Raw genomic sequence first — 23,071 nt, forward strand, 5'->3', positions numbered from 1 at the left:
TATTAAATTTAATAATTAGACTCCTCATTCCTTGTTTGTGTCATTCTTGTTCGATAAACGAACATGCCGAAACCTGGGGGGATGAGCTGGTTTTTCAAGCACTAAAGTCCCAAAACATACACAACATGCTGTATGTTGCAATATTCTTTTTATTGTGTTCTTGTTTTGTATCATTAAATTCTGTGGCAGACGTCCACCTCTGCTCAGTTTAATCCCCTCCTCCTGCCAGCTCCTGCTTAAAAAGACAAAAACGCACACGATCAATCCCATGCCGGGCAGCTGACCCCCCCCCCCCCCCCCCCCCCCCCCCCACACACACACACATACACACATACTAGAGTGTTGAGTACAGATACCTGATAATTCTATTAAAGTACAGTAAGCGGAAGTGAATGGATGGATGGAGCAAAGTATTTGTACCTTAACACTAGAACTACCAGCATTTTCCCTCTACTCCTTTTTCTACCAAGCGCTGCCAAATGGCAGTTTTACATCTCATTAGGCCACCTTTTGTTATGTACACGGGGCCAGTAGATTGGAATGTGTATGGGATGGGTGTGGGGGTGGGGATGGGTTACCAATGATGACCAATGATGACTCAGGGTCGCCAGGTGTATAAAAAGCCAGGTCACAACACATATTTCACCTACTCTGTTGACTGAGAAGCAGAGATGCCAAAGGTTTACGGCGCACAGCAAGCTTTGGACATGATCCTCAACCATGTCAACCCCTGTGACTCCGATGGAGATGAAATAACCCTTGTGCTAAATTCCGAATGAAAATTCTTCTGGTAAGATTTCCTAAATTTCCTATTTTCGTTTGCCGTTTGTTGTGTTTTAGGAAGAGACGAATATCTTTGCGATTGCACATTATTTCAACATTTCACTAATCAAATCTCAAACATGGTCACCCTGTAGATGAGGAAACTTCGCCACCTCCAGAAAAGAGAGGTCGCATGGAGACACATGAGTGGCTGACAGAGACGGCAAAAGACGGCACAGTGTGGCATGAGGAACAGATCGGAAGGCCTCTGCATCACAGCCCAATTGATTGTTATGCCACAGATGGAGAGAATAGAATAGAATAGAATGCCTTTATTGTCATTATACAGGATGTACAATGAGATTGGAGGGCCACTCCTGTTCAGTGCCATGTAACAGAAAATCAAACTCTCTAAATGAAAACAAAAATATTATAAAAATATTATAGTCTAGTATAATCAATATGATCAAGAGATATACAGAAAATAAACAATGTGTAAAATATACAAAAAATAGAATGTATAAAAATATATACATACATACCTACATTGGTGCATCTGTACATTGTAAGTAAGTAAATGCGTGTATACATATAATAATGAAGATGATGAATATTGCACTTGGTGAATGAATATTGCACTAGTGAATGAATACTGGATATGACACAATATAGGAATGTTAGATAGTGTTCAGTATGAATAATATAATATTGCAGAGAGATGTGGGTGTTGCACAGTTACAGTGGGTGAGTGTGTGAGTTCAGGGTGGTGATTGCTCTGGTGAAGAAACTGTTCCTGAGTCTGTTTGTTCTGGCTTTGATGCACCTGTAGCGCCTGCCAGAGGGCAGCAGGTCAAACAGGTCAAAGCCAGGGTGTGAGCTGTCCTTGATGATGTTCCTGGCTCTGCTGATGCAGCGGGAGGTGTAGATGTCCATCAGGGAGGGGAGAGGGCAGCCAACGATTCTTTGTGCTGTCTTGACTACCCTCTGAAGCCTGACCCTGTCTGCCTCAGTGCAGCTGCCGTACCATACTGTGATACAGTACGTCAGCAGGCTCTCAATGGATGAGCGGTAGAAGGTCAGCAGCAGGTTTGAGTTCAAGTTGTTCTTCCTGAGAGCCAACTGCTTTGGCCAGAAGAAAGGTGTCGAGTCGCTTACAGAGTTTCCTCTGTTTCATCACTCTGGAAATGCTTCGGACCATTCAGGAGTGGACTGTCCAGCATGCACGCCAGACACAGCAGGGAAACTGGTTCATGGCCCTCCCTGAACTAAAGGCGTTCATTGCAATCCTCATCCTGCGAGGGATTGTCCGCCTTCCAGCGGTGCATGATGTATGGTCAGCAACACTGGGAGTGCCCGCAATCAGCAAGATTATGGCCCGAAACCGCTTCCAGGACATCATGCGGCACCTACGCTTCGATGACAAGGACACACGCAATGAACGAGTTGCAAATGATCGGTTTGCTGCAGTCTCTGACATTTGGGGGTCTTTTGTTACCAACTGCATTACCTCTTACAACCCAGGAAGGCACATCACCATAGATGAGCAACTTTTTCCAACTAAGACCCGTTGCTGTTTCCTGCAGTACAGTGCTACAAATCCTGACAAGTGTGGCATAAAGTTCTGGGTGGCATGTGACCTGAAATCCAAGTATGTATGCACATCATCCCATATCTTGGCAAGACCCCAGTCGTCCCACGGGGAAAAACTATCAGAAAATGTGGTGATGAAGCTTATGGAACCATTTATGGACAAAGGAAGAACCGTTACCACAGACAATTTTTTTACATCATTGTCACTAGCACAACGACTGCTCAGCCGGAAGACCACACTCCTTGGCACAGTAAACAAGGTTCGGCACGAGCTTCCAGACTCTGCCAAAAAGACTTTGGACCATGAGGAATTCAGCACACAGGTGTTTTCAACCTCTGGTGCCACACTGACCATTTACGCGCCCAAACAGAGAAAGACTGCATCCTCAGTAGCATGCACAGTGTGGTGGAGACTGGGGATACCCGGAAAGAAAAACCAAACACAGTCACCGACTACAACAGCCTGAAATGTGGTGTGGATGTCATGGACCAGATGGTGCGAAAGTACACTGTGCGTTCAGGAACACGGCGTTGGCCAGTCGCTGTGTTTTACAACTTGATTGACATTGCAGCACTGAATGCACATGTGCTTTACCAAGCATGCACTGGGGTCAAAGAGAGACGGACGGACTTCTTGGTGAAGCTTGCAAGAGAGCTTGCACAGTCTCATATGGCAGCCAAGGAGGTGCATAAGGAAAACCTTCAGCAACAACCACTCTCACCTGACACAGGGAAAAGGCATTGTGCCAGTGAAGTGTTGCTGCAAGAATAACCATGCCACTAAGCGTTGTGTTTATTTGCAACAAGTTGACATGTGGAAATGCAGTAGAAAGGAGATGTTGTGGCAGTGCCAGATGTTGTCAGACAATCTGTAACAAATATACCAATAAAAATGTGCTGGATAAATATTTTGGTCGTCTTCAGTCCTTTATAGTCGTATTACACTGTCCATCAATACTGAGATAAAGTATTCCTAAAAAACATAACATAACAACAATCTAAGTTCTAAGTATGGCAGTTCAACACGTTCAAAATAAAAAAATAAATTAATATTATTTGAAAATAAGCCAAACACTATCAAATAAAAACTTAGACTCTAAAGTTAATGGCCAGCTTTACACAAGGGCATTTGTGTATGGACTACGGAACACAAATGATTTATAATAGTTTTACAGATATTTACAGTTAGGAATTTTCCTTACAGTACATGGCAATGGGAAGCCTACTTTGTCTTGTTGACCGATGCTGAATAAAGGGGCATGTAAAAATGTATGAAATGGTCAAAAGTTTATATGATACAGTAAATGTGATGAGTGAAAACAATACAGTGCATTTTGAAAGCCCCTTCTAGTCCCTACTCAGGAGAGATGTCTCAGGCATTTCAGACTTCTAGGCTCTGCTCAAGCATACCCCCTCCCCCTAAGGTCTGTGCTTGAACCTCCAGGTCTGGCAGGTAATGGCTGCATTTACAAATGAAAAGGGGGTCGTCTAGTGTCTAGTTGTGCTGGCCTCATTTGCATGACACAATTCACAGCTGCCATTTGGCAGCACCTTGGGATTTTAAAGGTATAACTGCCATTTGGCAGGAGTCTGTCAGCACTCAGTGAGTCTACACACTCATCCAGCATCAATATTGGTCCTCTGAGATACTTTGAGGATGTGACAGCAGCTGTGTCAGAGACCAGAGACAAACTACAGGACATCCTGAGAGAGGAATGGACAAACATCTCACTGACAGTCACTGAAGAGGATGTTTTACTGTCACCATCAGAGCCAAAGACCAGAGCTGGATTCTTAAAATATTCACTTGAAATCACCACTGGATCCAAACACAGCAAACAGAAAGCTGTTATTATCTGAGGGGAACGAAAGGTAACAAGAATGAAACAACAACAGTTCTATTCTGATCATCCAGACAGATTCACTGATTATCTCATGTCCTGAGTAGAGAGAGTCTGACTGGATGTTGTTACTGGGAGGTGGAGTGGAGAGGGAGAGGAGTTGTTTAGTAGCAGTCACATACAAGAATATCAGCAAAGCAGGGAGCCTCAATGAATGTGGGTTTGGATTATAATGACAATCTTGGGCATTGTATTGTTACACAAACAGTTGCTAATTTTGGCACAACACGGTCCACACTGTCCTCTCAGGTCCTCGGTCCTCCAGAGTAGGAGTGTACCTGGATCACAGAGCAGGTATTCTGTCTTTCTACAGCATCTCTGAAACCATGACTCTCCTCCACAGAGTCCAGACCACATTCACTCAGCCGCTCTATGCTGGACTTTATCTTTATTCCTGTGATAGAGACACTGCAGAGTTGATTAAAGTCAAATAGACATTATTGTCTTAGTCATATTTAAAGCTGCTACCAGTTTCTGTAAAGGGATGATTGTTGATTTTCGTGATCATATATAACCGTAAACATAATGCCTTTGAAGTTTGAACTTTTAAAATGTAAAAAAAAATTGCGCAGGTGACGCAGATATGAAGGCTAGACCAGAGACATACATACGTAGACCCGCAGAGAGAGGGGCGGCTCGTTGCTGTTACATGTCAGTGCATCTGCCATATTGGATATGGAAGATCTGCGCTGTAAACTAATACAAGTGAATGGACTGAACTTCATAACGTGACTTTCTACAAAGCTCATTTAATGTGTCTCATTCACACATTCAAATATGCACTAATATACACTGGGAAACTGATAGGAACCAAAAATAACACAACTTCCTCTGATAATTATGTTATAAAAATCCATGTCTGTTAAGGTGCAACATCAAACCAGTTGTATTTCTATAATCATACCAGTTGTATGTATTTCTAATGTTTTTAAGTGTTTACAGCTACTGATGTTTGTAAGGCTGTGATGAAAAATGTCTACAATAATCAGATCCTGTCATGTAGATATGACATCTGCAGGTTTTCTGAATTTAAAAAAGCATTTTTATATTCAGTGATTTTTTTTAAAATCAGTTTAAGTATTATTAATATCAATATTTAAGGCAAAAAAAATGAACAAATTACAACGAGACACTGCAATAGACACTGATCTACTTTATCTGGATTTGACCTCAATCACCCTTTATTTGTGTCAGAGTAGTTCGGTCCAGTGTAGTTAAATTAGATTGACTTCATTGTTTGGAGATGCACCGCAGGACTACATAGTATCACTGCAATCTCTGCAACTTCTGTTTTCAAAATGTTAGAATGGCCAAATACCATAAAAAATCTTCAGTCTTACCTGTGAAAGGTAATCCCATGTGATCCCATTTCGACTGTAAAATGGTTCAAACAACTCCACGCAGCACAAGAGTGCAGCTTCTCTGGTATATATGTCTATGGGTTAGACCGTCCAATTTCACAAGCCTTTGCGGTCTTCTAAGATGCAGCCCTGAATTTGGACACAGCTATTGTCTTTTTTTTTTTTTTGGCAGATGATATAACTTTATTTCTTAAAAATAAAGTCAAATTCCTTTAGCCCGAGAGTCTGTCGAAAGCATCTGGTTTACAATTGAACTTAAATAGATGTGAAATTTTAACATTGCACAAATTTAAATCTAAAGAATGAACAATAACTAATAAAATGTCTCCAGAAACAGAAAAACTGATTTTAAGCAGGCGGCTGCAGAGACGTTTTGATATTTTTACATTATATGGAGCAACAAATGTCATTACTGAGGAAAGCTGACAGTTAAAAACTATGAGGAACAACTGATTTTTTATGAATGGTGTCCTGTCTTATTGTCCTTTGTTGTGATTTTTCAAACAGTGCCTGGAACAGGATTTTGTTGTGATTTGGGGTGTTAAGCTACCAGTTAAGCTTTGTCGTGTCCATCAGCAGGTCCACAGCTATTGTCTTTATGAGATACGAATAAAGTTTTAGAGGAGGAAAAAAGTCACATGACCGCACAACAGCAAACCACAGCAGAGCAGGGGGAGGAGCTTAGTGTGTCCGCGCCGTACAGTCAGGACTGCTGTATGACAAAGCCGGAGTAGCGTACTGAATTTAGAGGAGAGACGCAAAAAAAGCACTGATCCTATCACGTTAGTTGAAGCCGCGATGTGTTCAGCTCAGTATCTGAGAGAGTTCATCAAGGAGAGACTCACTGCTGCTTGTGAAGAAATCTTCTCAGAGGTTCAAAAAACCATCGTCCATTACGAGGAGGAGATCGACCGTCAGCGCAGACTGCTGGATATCAGCCGGAAACCCGACACAAAGTCACACATCACAGGTATGGAAATGTTTTTAACTCTGAGCTGTTGAAGACCTCAGTCACGCCTTCCACACCGGAGAGAAGCGGTTGAAAATAATTTTCGCATCGCTGCGTGCATTCAGTCCATACTGCGTTAGCTTGGTTACCTTTCCGTTGTTGAAATAAACGCAATTGTGATAACTTTGCTTTTTTTTTCAGCGCTAAAATCAAGACTCATCCTAAAAAAATCTGTATCAAAACAAATCTAATTTTTATCAACTCCATTTCACTTTTTTTATTGTTTAACACTTCACATCGTCAATTTTCCACCATGTGGAACAAATAAAGGTATCTCATCTCATCAGCAGAGGGGCAAAAATAAACACCTCCTTTACTTAAGTAGAAGTACAAACACTTGTGTTAAAATACTGACTCAACTTTTTTATTGAAGTAAAAGTGGAAAAGTACAGTCTCTGAAATGTACTTCAAGTAAGAAAATAAAAGTAGCTCACTGAAGGCCACTTTTGCTACTTATTTTTGTGTAAAGCTAACTGAGCCTGCTATATTAATATAGTACCAAAATGCTATTGCATGAGAATACAAAATATTCCAATCTAAACTTGACATTTTTAAACAGAAACCAGTCTTTCAGCACGCAGTTTTTAGGAAACATCATGTAGAAACCATGATGTGATCCCCCGATAGTTGGAGCACACCCTTCAGCCCCCCTTCTCAGGGGTGTAACTTTGGGTCCAACACTGGGGGGGGGGGGGGGGGGGGGTCTATATAAAGTAGAACTGCAGTGCTTTGGTCTGAATTCCTCATTATTGTAGCTCCACAGACCCCTCGTTTATCCCTGATCTGAGGCGCAACTTAGAACAGGAGCCTTTTTTATACGAGTTTACACCTCGATCTGCACCAGTTTCTTTATTGGTAGCTGATCCAGTCTCCTGCAGCCCCGGTGTTGTTGTTCAGGCTCCTGTTAGAATAAAACTGAAAGATTTTCATTAGTTAAATCTTTACTTTTCTCCTAGTTCATATCCCTCCTTTTGAGACATAAACTCTGTTTTTTGTCTCAATAATTTACCTTGATTTAGGTTATTTATCTAAAGGGCATACTGATGTTTATATTATTAGCTTCTGGGATTTTTCCTTTAATGCTGGATTCAATATCAAATTGGTCAGACATTCAAAATTCAAATGTTCTCTGCTTTTCTCTTATAATCTTAGCTTTAAACAAATCTACTAAATAAATAAATGTAAATACACAAAAGAATAAATCGGGAACTTGTATTCTATCCTACATGGGCAAACAAATAGGTTTTTTAGTTCTCTATCTTTTGCTTTGTAGCAGAGCGGCAGCTCAAAGTTTGGTACTTTGGTTTGGGTCTCAGATTCGGCTGTTTCACAGAGTTTTTGCATGCACAATTTTTTTTCTAACGTTTCTTTTGAGTTTTTACTAAAACTGAGCTTCTCAGACTTTTTCTTGAAATTTAACAACAATCTTCTGGAAAAATTACCTCCTAACAATTTGCAAAAAATACTTCAACCTGAGATTTTCAAGGCATCTATTTTAATGGCTTTGTTTATTCATTATTTATTTTTAAAGCAATAAACTCCTGACTCCCTTTTTTATGATTTTCCTTTTTTTTTTTTTTTTATCCATCTGTGGTTGGCTTTATCTCTCATAGGTACCGGAAGCGAAACCTTCCTTCCAACAATTTTTGACCAGCATTCCCTTATCTTCAACCAGATCTATCCAAATTAAAGGAAAGAAAAGAAGAGAAAAAACTTAGAGCTATAACTCTCATCCACACGCACGACTTCTGTCTCTAACTCTCACTTAGATTCACGCGCACACATCCTTGAGATAAAAATGCACACACACACACAGCAATGCTAAAACCTTGGCACCATTCTCTTTTCCTTTTTTCCTTTTTCTTTCTTACAGACACAGCTATGACAAAACAGCTAATATTGACCAGTGGAAAACTGTCCTATTCCTCTTTACTCTATTCCTATTCAAATAACAAATGAAACCATACTTTGCAAAAAAAATTCACCTCAAAATATTTTGTCCTTATTTCCTATTTCTCTCTGAAACACACATGACAATACAAATACACAGCAGTACTCAGTCACACAGACAAACACGTGGAGGCCTCCTTACACACACAAAGACACACATTCAAGCATCCATCAGTTTTTTTCAATATTCCTTTGTTGTAGATTTTTCTTTCCCAAGTGACCTAATTTTGGGATTGCTTAATTAGTTTCTGACCCAAAGATCAACTTTTACCTGATTAGGATGGAGAGATTTCTCCTTTAAACTCAGCTTTCAGCTTAATATCTGTGGTTGGAAGTTTACACTTAAATAATTTTACATCACCAGTTATTTTGAAGTTTCACCCTTTTTAATCGGAGCCCCTTTTCTACACCCAGTGTCATCAGTCATTTTGTCAGTCAGTCAGTCCAAACTGCAACAACAAAAACAATGTTAGCAAGGTACCATTTATATTTTTCTTTTTTTCAGGATTTTTTATTTTTATTACAAAACTCTTTTTCTCTTTATCTCTTTATTTCTTTATTTCTCTGTATTCTTTTACTTTTTCTTTATTCTCTTTATTCTTTATCTCTTGGGCTTTTAAAGGGTTTTAGTTACTTTTATGGATTTCTGAGATCAAGGTTCATGAAAAGAACCGCGAAGACCACAAGTGTTTACTCTATCAACTTTTCTACCGGGAGCCGTAGACAGACGCGTCACTGTTATGCCGCTCAACTTTCCAAAGGATATGAGTAAAGTCAAATGTTCTGCTTTAGATTTCAGAAAAACCAAAGGCCCTCTAAACCTGAAAACCCCATGAATAGGTATTTTCAGAGGGTTGGCCAGTATCCCACCCGGACTCGTCACCTGCTATTCGTTTTGCCTATTTTTTTTTTAAACTCTTTTATTCTTTTCAACTTATTTCTTTCTTTTAAACTCTTATTTTTCTCTTAAACTCTTACACCTGTGTGGAATGGCTCAAATTACACCTTCCTCCTGTCATACCACCAGTGACCATTACAATTTGATACAATTCAATATGCAGATATTCAGAAAAGGTCTCTGCCAACCTTTAGGTGGAGATCTCCTGGTCACTGATAGAGTCTGGAAGTCAGTACTGTCACGAGGAACCTCGAAGCGGCGATTATCGGTGGCCAAATTCACTCCTTATTCCCAAGAAACTCAAAAACATCTGAAAATCAAAAACATTCCTGTTCGATCACGTCGGGCGTCACCAATTGAAGGAACTTAACTAAGTGTGTGTGTTGCTGCTTGAGCCTTTTAGGTTTCTGCGTGTTCGTTTATCAACAGGAATGACACAAACAGGAATAAGGAGTCCAATTATTAAATTTAATAAAGCCATTTTCAAACAGTTTACAGATTAATCTGGTTCAGAATTGTCGGAGCTGTCCGATGCAGTCAGTGCAGCTTCACACAAGTCTGACACGGCTCTCTATCTTAGTTCAACTTTTATACACAGACTTAGACACAGTTACACAGTTATTGAAATATGCAAGCATGTAGCATGCTTATCAGTTCCTTCTTCTGTGCCCTTCACTGTCGCCTGTTGCCTCATCTGGGTCCTGTAGACACAAAACATCAGACCAAAACACACGTTCTTTTCCAGTAAATCATCAGCATGTGATTTTGTTGTCTCTCTACTATGCAGTCTTATTTGTCTCCTGTACAGAGTTATTTCAACACTTTCACCTTGTTGTGAAGATTAATGCTGCAATATGCAACTTGATGCTATATTTCTATTTGAATTGTTATATTTATGGTATGTCTAGTGTGCAGCTTATTTACACTCCTTCCTTCACACCCGAAGCTTTCTTTGCTTCTCCGGATCTTGTATTTAACATCCTTTTGCACTCTTCTCAGTTCCTCTTTGTCTCTAAATTTGAAGGCCCTGTTCTTCTCATTCAGCAGGGCCTTCAGCTCTGGGTCACCCACAGTTTATTGTTAGAGAAGCATCGTGCCTTCTTGATTGACACTGTGTTCTCCACACAGAAGTTCATGTAGGCTGTGATGCAGTGGTCGAGGGCATTGATGTCGTCAATGTGAGTCCTGCAGCGTTCCTGCCAGTCTGTACATTCAAAACAGTCTCTCAGGGCCTCACTGCAGTCCTCAGACCACAGTCTTCGTGGGGGTTTTCTCCTCACAATGGGGGGGTGTAGGTTTGGTGGAACATGACCAGGTTGTGGTCTGAGTGGCCAAGCGGGGGGAGGCGTGATGAACTGTATGCATCCTTTTGTTTTGGCAAACAGCATGTCTACAGTTTTATTGTCCCTTGTGTGGCAGTCAAGAGTAGCTTCCGGTGTGAACCCTGGCGCGTTTTGGCTGCCGCTATCCTGGCTGCAATCTTTTTATGTTTTTATGTTTTTTGGTCTTGTGTTCTGATCTCTGAACTCTCAATAATGTGGCCCAACAAGACGTGTTTTTGGATCCTACTTTTCTGGATTATTCTTTCCCTGTTTTGGAAACCAGTGGCTCTGGAAATCCAATACTCGGCTGACGAACTCCTACAACTCCGGCTCCGGCTTGCGATGCCGCTTCCATGTGCACTGTATCTCCACCCGGAAATTATCTGGCATCCCTGCAGAAGGTATACTCACCGAGGCTCTCGTCGCAAATACTGCGTCGATGACACCAAGCCGATCCATACCATGTGGTTGGTCTTCCCGCGACCTTCAAAGAAACCCGGACAGATTACGGACCGCAGTCCCCTGACTCCACTAGCCAGATCGGCTAATGCTGCCCCGATGACAAGCACCATCACCCTCCGACTCCTGAATATTCGCTCTCTCACCAATAAGGGACTTTTGCTGTCTGAATACATCCACGACAGTAAGTTCGACTTTGTGTCTGCCCAAGACATGGCAGCAAAATAATGACTTTTCCCAGTTAAATCAAGCTACGCCTCCTAGGTTTGTTTACATGTCTCGGTCACGTGAAACCAGTCGTGCTGGCGGTCTTGCGATATTCTACCAGGAGAAATGGAAAGTTACATCTATCCCTGTACCTCATTTCGCCTCCTTTGAATGTATCGCCCTACAGATAAAAGGAGCTTCTCTCCCCAGCCCTTCCTTTTTGCCCTGCTTTGCTGCTTTTGAGCCTCTCTTCACACAACTTCCGAACTGGAATTTATAATTATGGATCTGGTCAGCTGGTCTCTCAACGCCATTGTTTTGATCAAATTTTCACCATGAGGAGATTGGGGGAAGGAGAACCCTATTCCCTCTTATCCAGTTGACATTCCCGGCTCGCTACGTTATGGATTCCTGTGTGGTGTGGAAGATGACGTGCCTGGCCATATTGTCAATGGAATACACACACATTTGACTTATTGACGCTGGGATTTCTCCGAATTGGACCGGAAGATACCTGGCTTGTCGTTGCAATTAAAGAAGTGGCAGCTGTCTGGCCTTGGTAAGGCTGCTTATGACAGGAATACAGGAAGAAGGTACAGACTCAAACTCAGACTCTGTATATCTGGAGCTGATTCGGAGGGGTAAGATCTTGGAGATGCATGTATCTGTTTCTGCACGGCGAAGGAATGAACCAAGCAAATTCAGATGAATTGGATTTTTTCACCACAGAGAGGTGCCAGTAAGACTGAAGGCTGTCAACAAATTAATCAGTACAGCGTGTACCAAAACAAGTCGTAGAAACAGGAATTTGGCCTCCTGGTGGCCTTGGACTGCCGCTTATCAAATTGTCTCCGGGATATTTTGTAAATAGATGCTTTACGCCCCCACTGTCCTGTCTTCTTCTGACCTGTGTTGGACTGATCTCCCTGACCTAGCTGCTGATGAACTCTACATCTTATCAGAACTGTTCGCTGAGGAGGGAGTTTGAGTCAGCCCCACAGTAGCCCGACCCCCCTCACCTCGCCTCCGCTGGCTCCCCTGTCCATCCCTCCCCACCCTAGTGCTCCCATGCTATATGTTTCTGTTCTGTCGCAGAGGTTTTTGTAACCTTATACTGTGTATGTGCGTATGTATACAAAGTATGAGATGATTTTTTTCCTCACTCATCCCTATATGTTTTCACTATTGTTTCTGTCGTTTTGATGGCAGCGCCTCCAGAAGGGGGGCAGCATGGCCACAGTTCACATATCTCCCCATGTTTGTTCTGTTTGTCTTCTTGGCTGCTGATCCTCTCACCAGGGACCTTATATCCTGTTTGGACCGTTTTGGGTTGCAACAATGTGTTGATTCTCCTACACATGTTAAAGGTCACATATTGGACTTGGTTTGCTGTTCTGGAATAATTCCCTTCAGCTGCACTCTATCAGATCTCACCATATCTAACCATAAACGGGTACACAAATATTAATTTACCTCGCTCTATTTCCTTTAGAAATTTAAAAATATTGATCATCTGATATTGCTTGATAGACTTCATAGTCTTGCTAGTAAAGATAATCTATCTACTCTGGATGACCTGGTTACTCATTATAACAGTGGACTTCAGAACATCTTGGATGATATTGCTCCTGTTAAAACCCAAACTGTTTCTTTTTCTCATTCTGCACCTTGGTGTACTCCAGATCTCCGGCTCCTAAGAGCTAAGGGTCACCGTCTAGAGCGCCTCTTTAGGAAGACTGGACTTATGGTTCATAAAGATATGTATGCCAACCATATTCAGGCCTATAAGAATGCTCTGTCTACAACCAAGGCTGAGTATTATGCTAATCTCTTTACATCTGCTGAAGCAAATCCTAAAATACTGTTCTCTACTTTGAATTCTATTCTCAAACCTCCTCATCTGCTATCATCTGATATGTACACTGTTGAACATTGCAACAATTTTATGGACTTCAACTCTAAAATTGAACAGATCCACCAGCAATTAGCCTCTCAGAGCCATTCTGTACCTGCTTCATCCCAAATAGTCTCTTGTAATTCACCAGCCATTACTTTTTGTGGTTTTTTGCTTCCATCCACTAGTGACATATCTGCCATTATTCAGAAATCCAAAGCTTCCACCTGCCAATTAGATCCTCTGCCGACCTACCTGGTCAAAATCTGCTTATCACCTCTCTCCCCACTTATAACAAATATCATGCACCTCTCTCTTAGTTCTGGTCAAGTTCCTTCACCATTTAAAACAGCTGTTATTTCTCCATTGTTAAAGAAGCAGGGGGCTGATCCCAGTAATTTGAATAATTTTCGGCCCATCTCTAATCTTCCATTCCTTGCTAAAATTCTTGAACAAATTGTAGCCAACCAGGTTTACAGTTACCTCTCAAATAATAATCTTTTTGAGGAATTTCAGTCTGGTTTTCGTCCTCTACACAGCACCGAGTCTGCGTTAGTTATAATCACAAATGACCTACTAATGGCAGCTGACTCTGGTCTCTTAACCATACTCATTCTTCTCGACCTTAGTGCGGCTTTCGACACCATTTCCCATTCAATCCTCCTTCACAGATTAGCTTCACTAGGTTTTACAGGTATTCCTTTTCTTTGATTTCAGTCATACCTTTCCGGACGCACCCAATACAATTCAGCTCAAAACTGCCAAGTCATCCATCACCAAGTCTCCTCTGGTATTCCTCAGGGCTCTGTCCTCGGTCCTCTTCTCTTTGTTATCTACTTATTACCATTAGGACATATTTTTAGGAAATACGGCATCCATTTTCATTGTTATGCCGATGATACCCAGCTCTATGTCTCTTCTAAACCAAATGCTCTTCTCCTCCCGCCCTCCCTTTCTGACTGTCTTTCTGAAATAAAATCATGGTTTTCTGACAATCTTCTCAAATTGAATAATGATAAAAAGGAAATCCTGCTGATTGGTGCCATATCTACCCTTACAAAATCCAATCACTTCACACTCACCATTGATAATTTCACTGTCCCCATTTCCTCCCAAGAGTCTGGGTGTCATCCTTGATAGCACTCTTTCTTTTGAGGCTCATGTCAAAAACCTCACTCGGTCTGCTTATTTTCACGTACACAACATTAATCGTCTCCGTCCTTCTCTTACACCTGCCAGTACTGCAACTCTTGGCCACGCTCTTGTCACTTCTCGTTTGGATTACTGCAATTCACTTCTTGCTGGTCTACCACTCAAACTTCTCCGTAAACTCCAGATGGGTCAAAACTCTGCTGCACGTATCATTACCCGAACCTCCTCTACTCAACACATCACTCCCATCCTTCAGGACCTACACTGGCATCCAATAGACTACGTATCAAATACAAGATTCTTCTTCTCACCTTCAAATCTCTCCATAACCTTGCTCCCCCCTACATTGCTGCTCTAATCCATTCCTATACTCCCTCACGCCCACTTCGTTCTTCTTCGTCACTGCTCCTCACTATACCTTCTGTCCGCTTAGCAACTATGGGGTCCAGAGCCTTTTGTCATACAGCACCCCATCTCTGGAATGCTCTACCACAACCTTTAAAGGTCATAAATAGCTCATCTCTTTTTAAATCAAGTCTAAAAACCCATCTGTTCAAACAAGCTTTTGGCCTGTAACTGTGTGGGTTCTAGGATTTTACCTTGGTCTCAACTAATTTGTTTTTTGTTTTGTTTTGTTTATTGTGTAATTGTGCTTTCTCTTTTGTTGTTTCCTCTTAGAATGTTTTTTACCTGTAAGGCAACCTTGAGTGCCCTGAACGGCGCGCCCATAAATAAAATGTATTATTATTTATTATTATATTGGGTGACGTTAGGGAGCATGGAAGAAGGTGAGGCATGGCTGAAATCCCTAGAGATAATAATCAAGGACTGCAGATGTGCTGTCTGTAACTGAAGCTGCTTTTCCACCGATGGGGTGCTGGTGCCAGTATTTGAACCAGGGCTGCAACGATTCATCGACGTAATCGATGATGTCGACTACAAAAATTTGTCGACGTGGAATTTCATCGTCAAAGCGTCGTATTTTTAAACCCATCCATCTATTTTGCTCCACTTATCGTGTCATTTTGTAATTGCAATACACTACAGGAAGATATGGGGGCAGTATTGCCTCCATTGTCTGCCAGCAACAACAATACCAACGAAGAAGAAAGTAACAGAACAGCGTAATGCTAGTTGAACAGAGAGGAGGGTGTAGAAAATTAAAGAAAATGGAGACAGACTGTCAAAGGCATGTGACAGAAAACTAAAATAAAGCTGAATGCAGAGCAGAGCTTTCCTTCCACGGCAGCATCGCTGCAGTGCTGAGCGTTTAAAATGCCGGCACCCTGGAGCTGTGACGTCAGCTCTGGATGGGTACGTTAGTGCGTCGTAGATCCCTGTTAATGTTTGTACAGTAATGTTTCTGTTAGTTTACCTGTCGGAAACAAGCTCTCATGGATAATGTTTGCTAAGCACCACCATTTCAGTGATGTTAGCTAACGAGTGAAGGACAATAGGAGCAGCTACGTTGGCTCCTATTTTTTTCCTCATTAATATCAGCGTTCATTCTGAATAATAAACCTCTGTATGAACTGAATCATCTGTAAACTTTTCAGCTGTTTTGGACAGAAAAATATTTTTGATTTAATTTGAAGCTTTATTTGAACTTTTGGACACAGGCCATTTTTATTTATTTGCACATTATATTTTCATTTAAAAATTAAAATTGCATTTGCTTTAATATGCATTTTTAATTTGATATTTATTGTGATGGTCATATTAATGTTCAAAATGGGTCATTATTTTAATTGTGAGAAGAGAACAAGGTGATGTTAAGATTGAAATAATCGTTGGCTAATCGATAACAAAAATGACGATTATTCGACTACCAAAATAATCTTTAGTTGCAGCCGTAATTTGAACCGTTCAGCGAATTTTTTTTTTTTTTTTTTTTTTTTTTTTTTTTTTCACCATGAACACACTCAGTGCTCGGCCGAAAAAAGGGGTTCAACTCGGGCCCCGCAAACTAGCTGGTCTGGAACTAGCTGGCAGAACAACATAAACTCTTCTACCATATTACATGTGTATTGCATGAGAAAAGTGAAGCGATTTTCACGGCTGTGAATTAGGTTGGGTCTTAAGGGTGAACTTGCTGCTTTGTATCAGTTCATATCACAGATTAAAGCACGCAAAGTGCTTGTCGTCTTGCTCATATTTTCTGTCTGCGTTTACCTCTGTGCTGCACACAGATGCTGCAGTAGTTTGGTTTGGACAGTAAAATGTGTTCGCAGCACAAAGGATGAAAATGATGTTCATGCATCACTGAATATGAGATCCGAAAAACGAATAAATTGCATTATCAACGATGCTCGTTGCTCTACAATTCATGACACGCATCAAAACAATACAACACACACACATCAATCCATTTTCTTCCTCCTTTCTGGAGTGGCATCAGTGGAGCCCAGACCTCCCTCTCGCCCAGCCTCCTCCTTCAGCTTGCCCCTGATCCAGATTTCAGCTGCTACAACATAAGTGGCCGATGTTGCTGCATTTTTACCTGTGCAGGTGCATTGCATGTGTTAATTACCTTTTGGTCGTGTCCCAGTGTTTTACATGTGGTGTAGGCCAACAGAAACAAAAAATGCTGGCACTTTTTTCCCTCCTGAGTCCTAGTCTCAGTGTTTTTAAGGCAGAAATGCATTTGTCCTGCTAGTTTTTCTTTGTACAAACCGGAAATGCAGGTAAGGAAGAGTGTTTCTTTGGAGGTGCACTTACGTTATGACATTTTTCTATAACGATGTAAAGGCTGTAGCTCCATCTGGTGGCAGATGGCTGCATAACATTTAGGACAACCATGTCCCAGCACTGAGTTAATTAAAACCTTAATAATAAGGCTAGTTGACTAATACGTCTGTTACCGACTAGAAACAATAGTGACGTGTAATCAAGTAATAGTGCACATCCCTAGTTTTGTGTTTGTGCATTTTTGTTTTATGACATTAGTAACCTTGTTTTTGTGTTTCTTTGTTTCTTAAGATATGCCACAACAACATGATTGTGAGGAAGAGGAGGGTCTCACAAACCAACAGGTCTGTAACCAGGAGAGGATCTTCAGTACAGACCAGGAGTACCCAGAGCCTCCACAGATTAAAGAGGAGCAGGAGGACCCAGAGCTTCCACAGATTAAAGAGGAACAGGAAGATCCACAGCCTCTACAGATTAAAGAGGAGCAGGAGGACCCAGAGCTTCCACAGATTAAAGAGGAACAGGAAGACCCACAACCTCTACAGATTAAACAGGAGCAGGAGGAACCAGAGCCTCCGCAAATTAAAGAAGAACAGGAGGAACTCTGTAGTGGTCAGGAGGGTGAGGAGCTTGGACTGAAGCAGAAAGCTGATGCCTTTATGGTAACTATTACTTATGAGGAAAGTGACCACAGTGAACCAGAACCAAACAGTGAGCAGCTTCTTTCTCAGAGCCCTTCTGAAGCAGAGGTTAAGAAGAGGATACATTGCAGAAAGAGACGTCACAGTCAGAGAGTAGACAACACTCCTGTGTCAGAGAATCAGAGTCAAACTGACACAAGGAAGAAGTCTCTACAATGTGACACCTGTGGAAAAGCTTTCATATATAAATCCCACCTGACCAGACACCTGAAAGTTCACACGCTGGAGAAACGACATTGTTGTATCACCAGTGGGAAAAAAATTGGTCAGAAATCAGACTTGGAGCTTCATGCAAGAATTCACACTGGTGAAAAGTCATATTCCTGTAGCACATGTCATAAAAGATTCAGGAAGAAGTCAGTATTGAATCATCATGCAAGGATTCACAATGGTGAGAAGCCATATTCCTGTAGCACCTGTGGTAAAAGATTCCATCAGAAATCATATTTACAAAATCATTTAAAAATTCACACAGGTGAGAAGCCATTTACCTGTGGCACCTGTGGGAAAAGATTCATTCAGAAGATAAACTTAAAAACACACATGAGAATTCACACAGGTGAGATGCCATATTCCTGTGGCACCTGTGGGAAAAGATTCAATCGGAAATCTGACTTGGAACGTCATGTAAGAATTCACACAGGTGAGAAGCCATATTGTTGTGGCACCTGTGGGAAAAGATTCAGTCAGAACTCAACCTTGGCATATCATCTAAGAATCCACACTGGTGAGAAGCCATATCTTTGTAACATCTGTGGGACAAGATTCATTTCAAGGATACAGTTAAAGAAACACATGAGAATTCATTCTGGTTAAAGGTTTCATGCTCAGAAAATGTGAGACAGCTGTGAGTTGTACCTGTGTGTTGGTGGTAGAGCTCACACTGAGCAGAAGTCAAATCACTGCACAAGATGAGTGAAAAGATGACCCATATTCAAGCCAGTATTTTCTGTGCAGAGCAGTAAAGAACTCTCTGCATTGTTTATTCAGTTTATTACCTTGAGGCCTTTTTTATATGAATTTTTATACAGACGCATAAATTACGTGCAAATGTTTGGTACCTTAAAAATATTTTTCTGACTTGCCTGTTCAATCTGTTCTGACCTTGACTCTATTTAACTCAGAGAGGAAAAGACTGGAAGATAAGGTTGCAACACAACCAATACCTTTTTAAAGGAACAATTCATGAATTTAAGAACAATGGAGTTCTCTTTTATTATTTTGATTTGTAAAGGGCCCAGGTTGTAATTTCTGTTGTGAAACGGTTACCTGTTGATGTATTAACTTAGGTTACAGTTAACTGAAAATTTGTATGTTATGATCATTTGTACTCATACTCAGCTCCTCTCAAACTTAGAGCGAGGTGTACTTACCTGGGAGTGGGTTACATGTATAATAAAAATCAGTGATTGTATCTGAAGTGATGTCATTTTTCAGATGAAAAGTTTGATCACACTTGATCACTTTTATATCTAAAAACTAAATGATGCAGGCCTGTATATTGTGGAGGAGAGACATGTTTATTTGCCCTGAGCTGCATTTGTCAGGCAGAGCATCTCCACACTCCACCAATCTAATGTTCTGTTTTGGTTTATCTGATGGATATTTCTGTCCATTACTGTGTAGCTGTTGAACCACACGCACAGACAGTAAGTCAAAATGCTCTACAGAGCAACAGTAGATAGACACCAGCAGAATTTGGTTCAGGTGAGAAGCCTCTTGTAATGAGGTCTTTGCTGGGCCTTTTTTGGCAATGTTGGCATTGTTAATACTCCAGCTCAGGTCGTACTCCAACTTCACTCCCAGGAACCAAAAAACTGAGACCATCCCCACCAATGAACAGAGATTAAATGACATCCTGTCATTATCTCGTCAATAGTTTTACATCCTCACTGCGTATGACTTTGGATACTGTGGCTCCTCTGAAAAGGAAAGCTTCAAATCAGAAGTGCCTGACTCCGTGGTATAATTTACAAACGCACAGCTTAAAGCAGATAACCCGAAAGCTGGAGAGGGAATGGTGTCTCACTAAATTAGAAGATGCTCATTTAGCCTGGAAAAAGAGTTTGTTGCTCTATAAAAAAGCCCTCCGTAAAGCTAGGACATCTTACTATTGATCATTAATTGAAGAAAATAAGAACAACCCCAGGTTTCTTTTCAGCACTGTAGCCAGGCTGACAAAGAGTCAGAGCTCTGTAGAGCCGAGTATTCCTTTCACTTTAACTAGTAGTGACTTCATGGATTTCTTTAGAAATAAAATTTTAGACATTAGAGAAAAAAAATATTCATAACCATCTCAAAGATTATCTTCATGTTCGGCTGCTTTCAGCACTGCTGGTATTTGTTTAGACTCTTTCGCTCCAGTTGGTCTTTCAGAGGTAACTTCAATAGTTACTTCCTCCAAACCAGCAACATGTTTATTAGATCCCATTCCTACTAGACTGTTCAAAGAAGTCTTTCCAATTATTGATGCTTCAATCTTAAAAATGATCAATCAGTCTTTATTAGTTGGCTATGTACCACAGACCTTCAAGGTGGCTGTAATTAAACTGCTACTTGAACAGCCATCACTTGACCCAGCTGTCTTAGCTAATTATAGGCCAATCTCCAACCTTCCTTTTCTCTCAAAGATTCTTGAAAGAGTAGTTGTAAAACAGCTAACTGATCATCTGCAGAGGAACGGTTTATTTGAAGAGTTTCAGTCAGGTTTCAGAATTCATCACAGTACAGAAACAGCATTAGTGAAGGTTACAAATGATCTTCTTACAGCCTCTGACAGTGGACTCACCTCTGTTCTTGTCCTGTTGGACCTCAGTGCAGCTTTTGATACTGTTGACCATAACATTTTATTACAGAGATTAGAGCTTGCTATAGGTATTAAAGGTACTGCACTGCAGTGGTTTGAATCATATTTATCTAATAGACTCCAATTTGTTCATGTAAATGGGGAGTCTTCTTCAGACAGTAAGGATGATACTCAGCTTTACCTATCAATGAAGCCAGATGACACACATCAATTAGTTAAACTGCAGGAATGTCTTAAAGACATTAAGGCCTGGATGACCTCTAATTTCCTGCTTCTAAATTCAGATAAAACTGAAATTCTTGTTCTCGGCCCCACAAATCTTAGAAACATGGTGTCTAACCAGATACTTACTCTGGATGGCATTACTTTGGCCTCCAGTAACACTGTGAGAAATCTTGGAGTCATTTTTGACCAGGACATGTCCTTCAATGCACATATTAAACAAATATGTAGGACCGCTTTTTTTGCATTTGTGCAATATTTCTAAAATTAGAAACATCCTTTCTCAGAGTGATGCTGAAAAGCTAATTCATGCATTTATTACTTCTAGGGTGGACTATTGTAATTCATTATTATCAGGCTATCCTAAAAGCTCCCTGAAAAGCCTTCAGCTGATCCAAAATGCTGCAGCTAGAGTACTGACAGGGACTAGAAAGAGAGAGCAGATTTCTCCCATATTGGCTTCTCTTCATTGGCTCCCTGTTAAATCTAGAATAGAATTTAAAATTCTTCTCCTCACATACAAGGTCTTGAATAATCAGGCACCATCTTATCTCAAAGACCTCATAGTACCATATCACCCCAACAGAGCACTTCACTCTCAGACTGCTGGCTTACTTGTGGTTCCTAGGATACTTAAGAGTAGAATGGGAGGCAGAGCCTCAAGCTTTCAGGTGCCTCTTCTGTGGAACCAGCTCCCAGCTTGGATTCGGGAGACAGACACCCTCTCTATTTTTAAGATTAGGCTTAAAACATTCCTTTATGATAAAGCTTATAGTTAGGGCTGGATCAGGTGACCCTGATCCAGCCCTACACACTCTCCTTGGATTGGTGTGTACACGACGAAACCAAGATGGCGCCACTGTGTACGGCCTGCCGTCAGCTGTTCTGTGTATTGTTTGCTGTCGCTCTGTTCCTGGTAGTCATCTGCCCAGATGTCTCCGCTTTGATCACCTACGATCGGCAGACACTTCTAAACCTCCAGTTTGTTTTGGTACCAGCATATACTGTAAAGAAAAACTCAACGATTTTTCCTCCACACCTATCGGATGTACCTGAGTATTTGCGCCGGCTGCCCAGTGCTCCGGTCCCCAACAAACGCCAGAGGAGACGCGGAAAGCGGGGAGGTATCGCGGTGCGGGTCAAAACTTACCTGAGACTCCTAGGTTTGTCTGTTCATTACCCCCTGGATGGTGGTCTTTGCCGCCTCAAGGCTGTTGGGCTGCCTGTGGATTTCGGGCGTCGCTGGATCAGGCCGATTGTCCCACCTGTCATCCTGGAGACTCGGCGTCTCTCGTCCTGGCGCAGGATGCGGGATCGTGGAGGCGGCGTAAACCATGCTAACCTTCGCCTGTTGAAGCGGGCCCCGGCCTCAGCTAACAAGGATCTGGACATCCGAATGGCCCTACTAAATGCTAGATCGTTAGCCAACAAAACTTTCCTTCTCAATGACTTTTTCATCGCACAGCAGTTGGATTTTATGTTTGTGACTGAGACGTGGCTTCATGCTGGTGAGTCTGCACCTTTTTCCGAACTTTTACCTCCCGGCTGTTCTTTCTTCAGCTCCCCGCGGATCTCTGGAAAAGGTGGAGGACTTGCTTCAATATTTAAATGCAGTTTTCGCTGTCGTCAGGTCTCGGCAGACCTGTACGCCAGCTTTGAACTGCAGCTGTTGGAGATAAACTCTTCCCCCTCGGTGCTCTGCGCGGTGATTTACCGACCACCGAAGTGCACGAAGGACTTCATCGGTGACTTTGCTGACTTGCTGACGGGTCTCATACTAAAATATGACCGTATTTTAATTGTTGGCGACTTTAATATTCATGTGTGTTGTGAGAGTGGTCCACTGGTTAAAGAATTTGCCTCGCTTATTGACTCTTTTAACTTAACACAACTCGTGTGTGGTCCCACTCATGAAAAAGGTCACACACTGGATCTGGTGTTGTCTTATGGACTTAGAGTCTGCATCACAGGGATACGTGACTGTGGTATATCGGACCATTTTCCTGTTTTATTTACAGCAGCGCTCCCCAGCTCTGGGATAAATAGAGTATCCTCTACACGTCGTGTGCGCTTGGTTAACTCTTCATGCGCTGCTGATTTTGCAGCTGCTTTTAAAAACTCTGACTTAAGCAATTTGGATTTTTGCTTG

The 23,071-nt window shown here is 41.5% G+C and overlaps 1 protein-coding gene across 2 annotated transcripts; it reads left to right on the plus strand.

Annotated features, from left to right (window-relative positions):
• Nucleotides 1–6,159: 6,159 nt before the first annotated feature.
• LOC115796901 (zinc finger protein OZF-like) lies at nucleotides 6,160–19,294 on the plus strand. 2 transcript variants are annotated; one of them, XM_030753386.1, is made up of 3 exons: nucleotides 6,160–6,584; nucleotides 17,485–17,577; nucleotides 17,614–19,294. In XM_030753386.1, the coding sequence occupies exons 1-3, from the start codon at nucleotides 6,413–6,415 to the stop codon at nucleotides 18,708–18,710; spliced, it is 1,362 nt and encodes a 453-aa protein (XP_030609246.1). In that variant the 5' UTR covers nucleotides 6,160–6,412; the 3' UTR covers nucleotides 18,711–19,294. The 2 variants fall into 2 exon arrangements, with proteins under 2 accessions (XP_030609246.1, XP_030609245.1); XM_030753385.1 differs by having other exon boundaries at nucleotides 17,485–19,294.
• Nucleotides 19,295–23,071: the final 3,777 nt, after the last annotated feature.

Source organism: Archocentrus centrarchus, chromosome 18 (genome assembly GCF_007364275.1).
Source record: "Archocentrus centrarchus isolate MPI-CPG fArcCen1 chromosome 18, fArcCen1, whole genome shotgun sequence".
Taxonomy (NCBI): Eukaryota; Metazoa; Chordata; class Actinopteri; order Cichliformes; family Cichlidae; genus Archocentrus; species Archocentrus centrarchus.

Excerpts from the sequence above, each read along its gene's own strand:
- LOC115796901 (XM_030753385.1), top strand. The coding sequence starts at position 6,413 with ATGTGTTCAGCTCAGTATCTGAGAGAGTTCATCAAGGAGAGACTCACT. Across the intron at positions 6,585-17,484 it reads CACAAAGTCACACATCACAG|ATATGCCACAACAACATGAT; the intron begins GTATGGAAATGT and ends TTGTTTCTTAAG.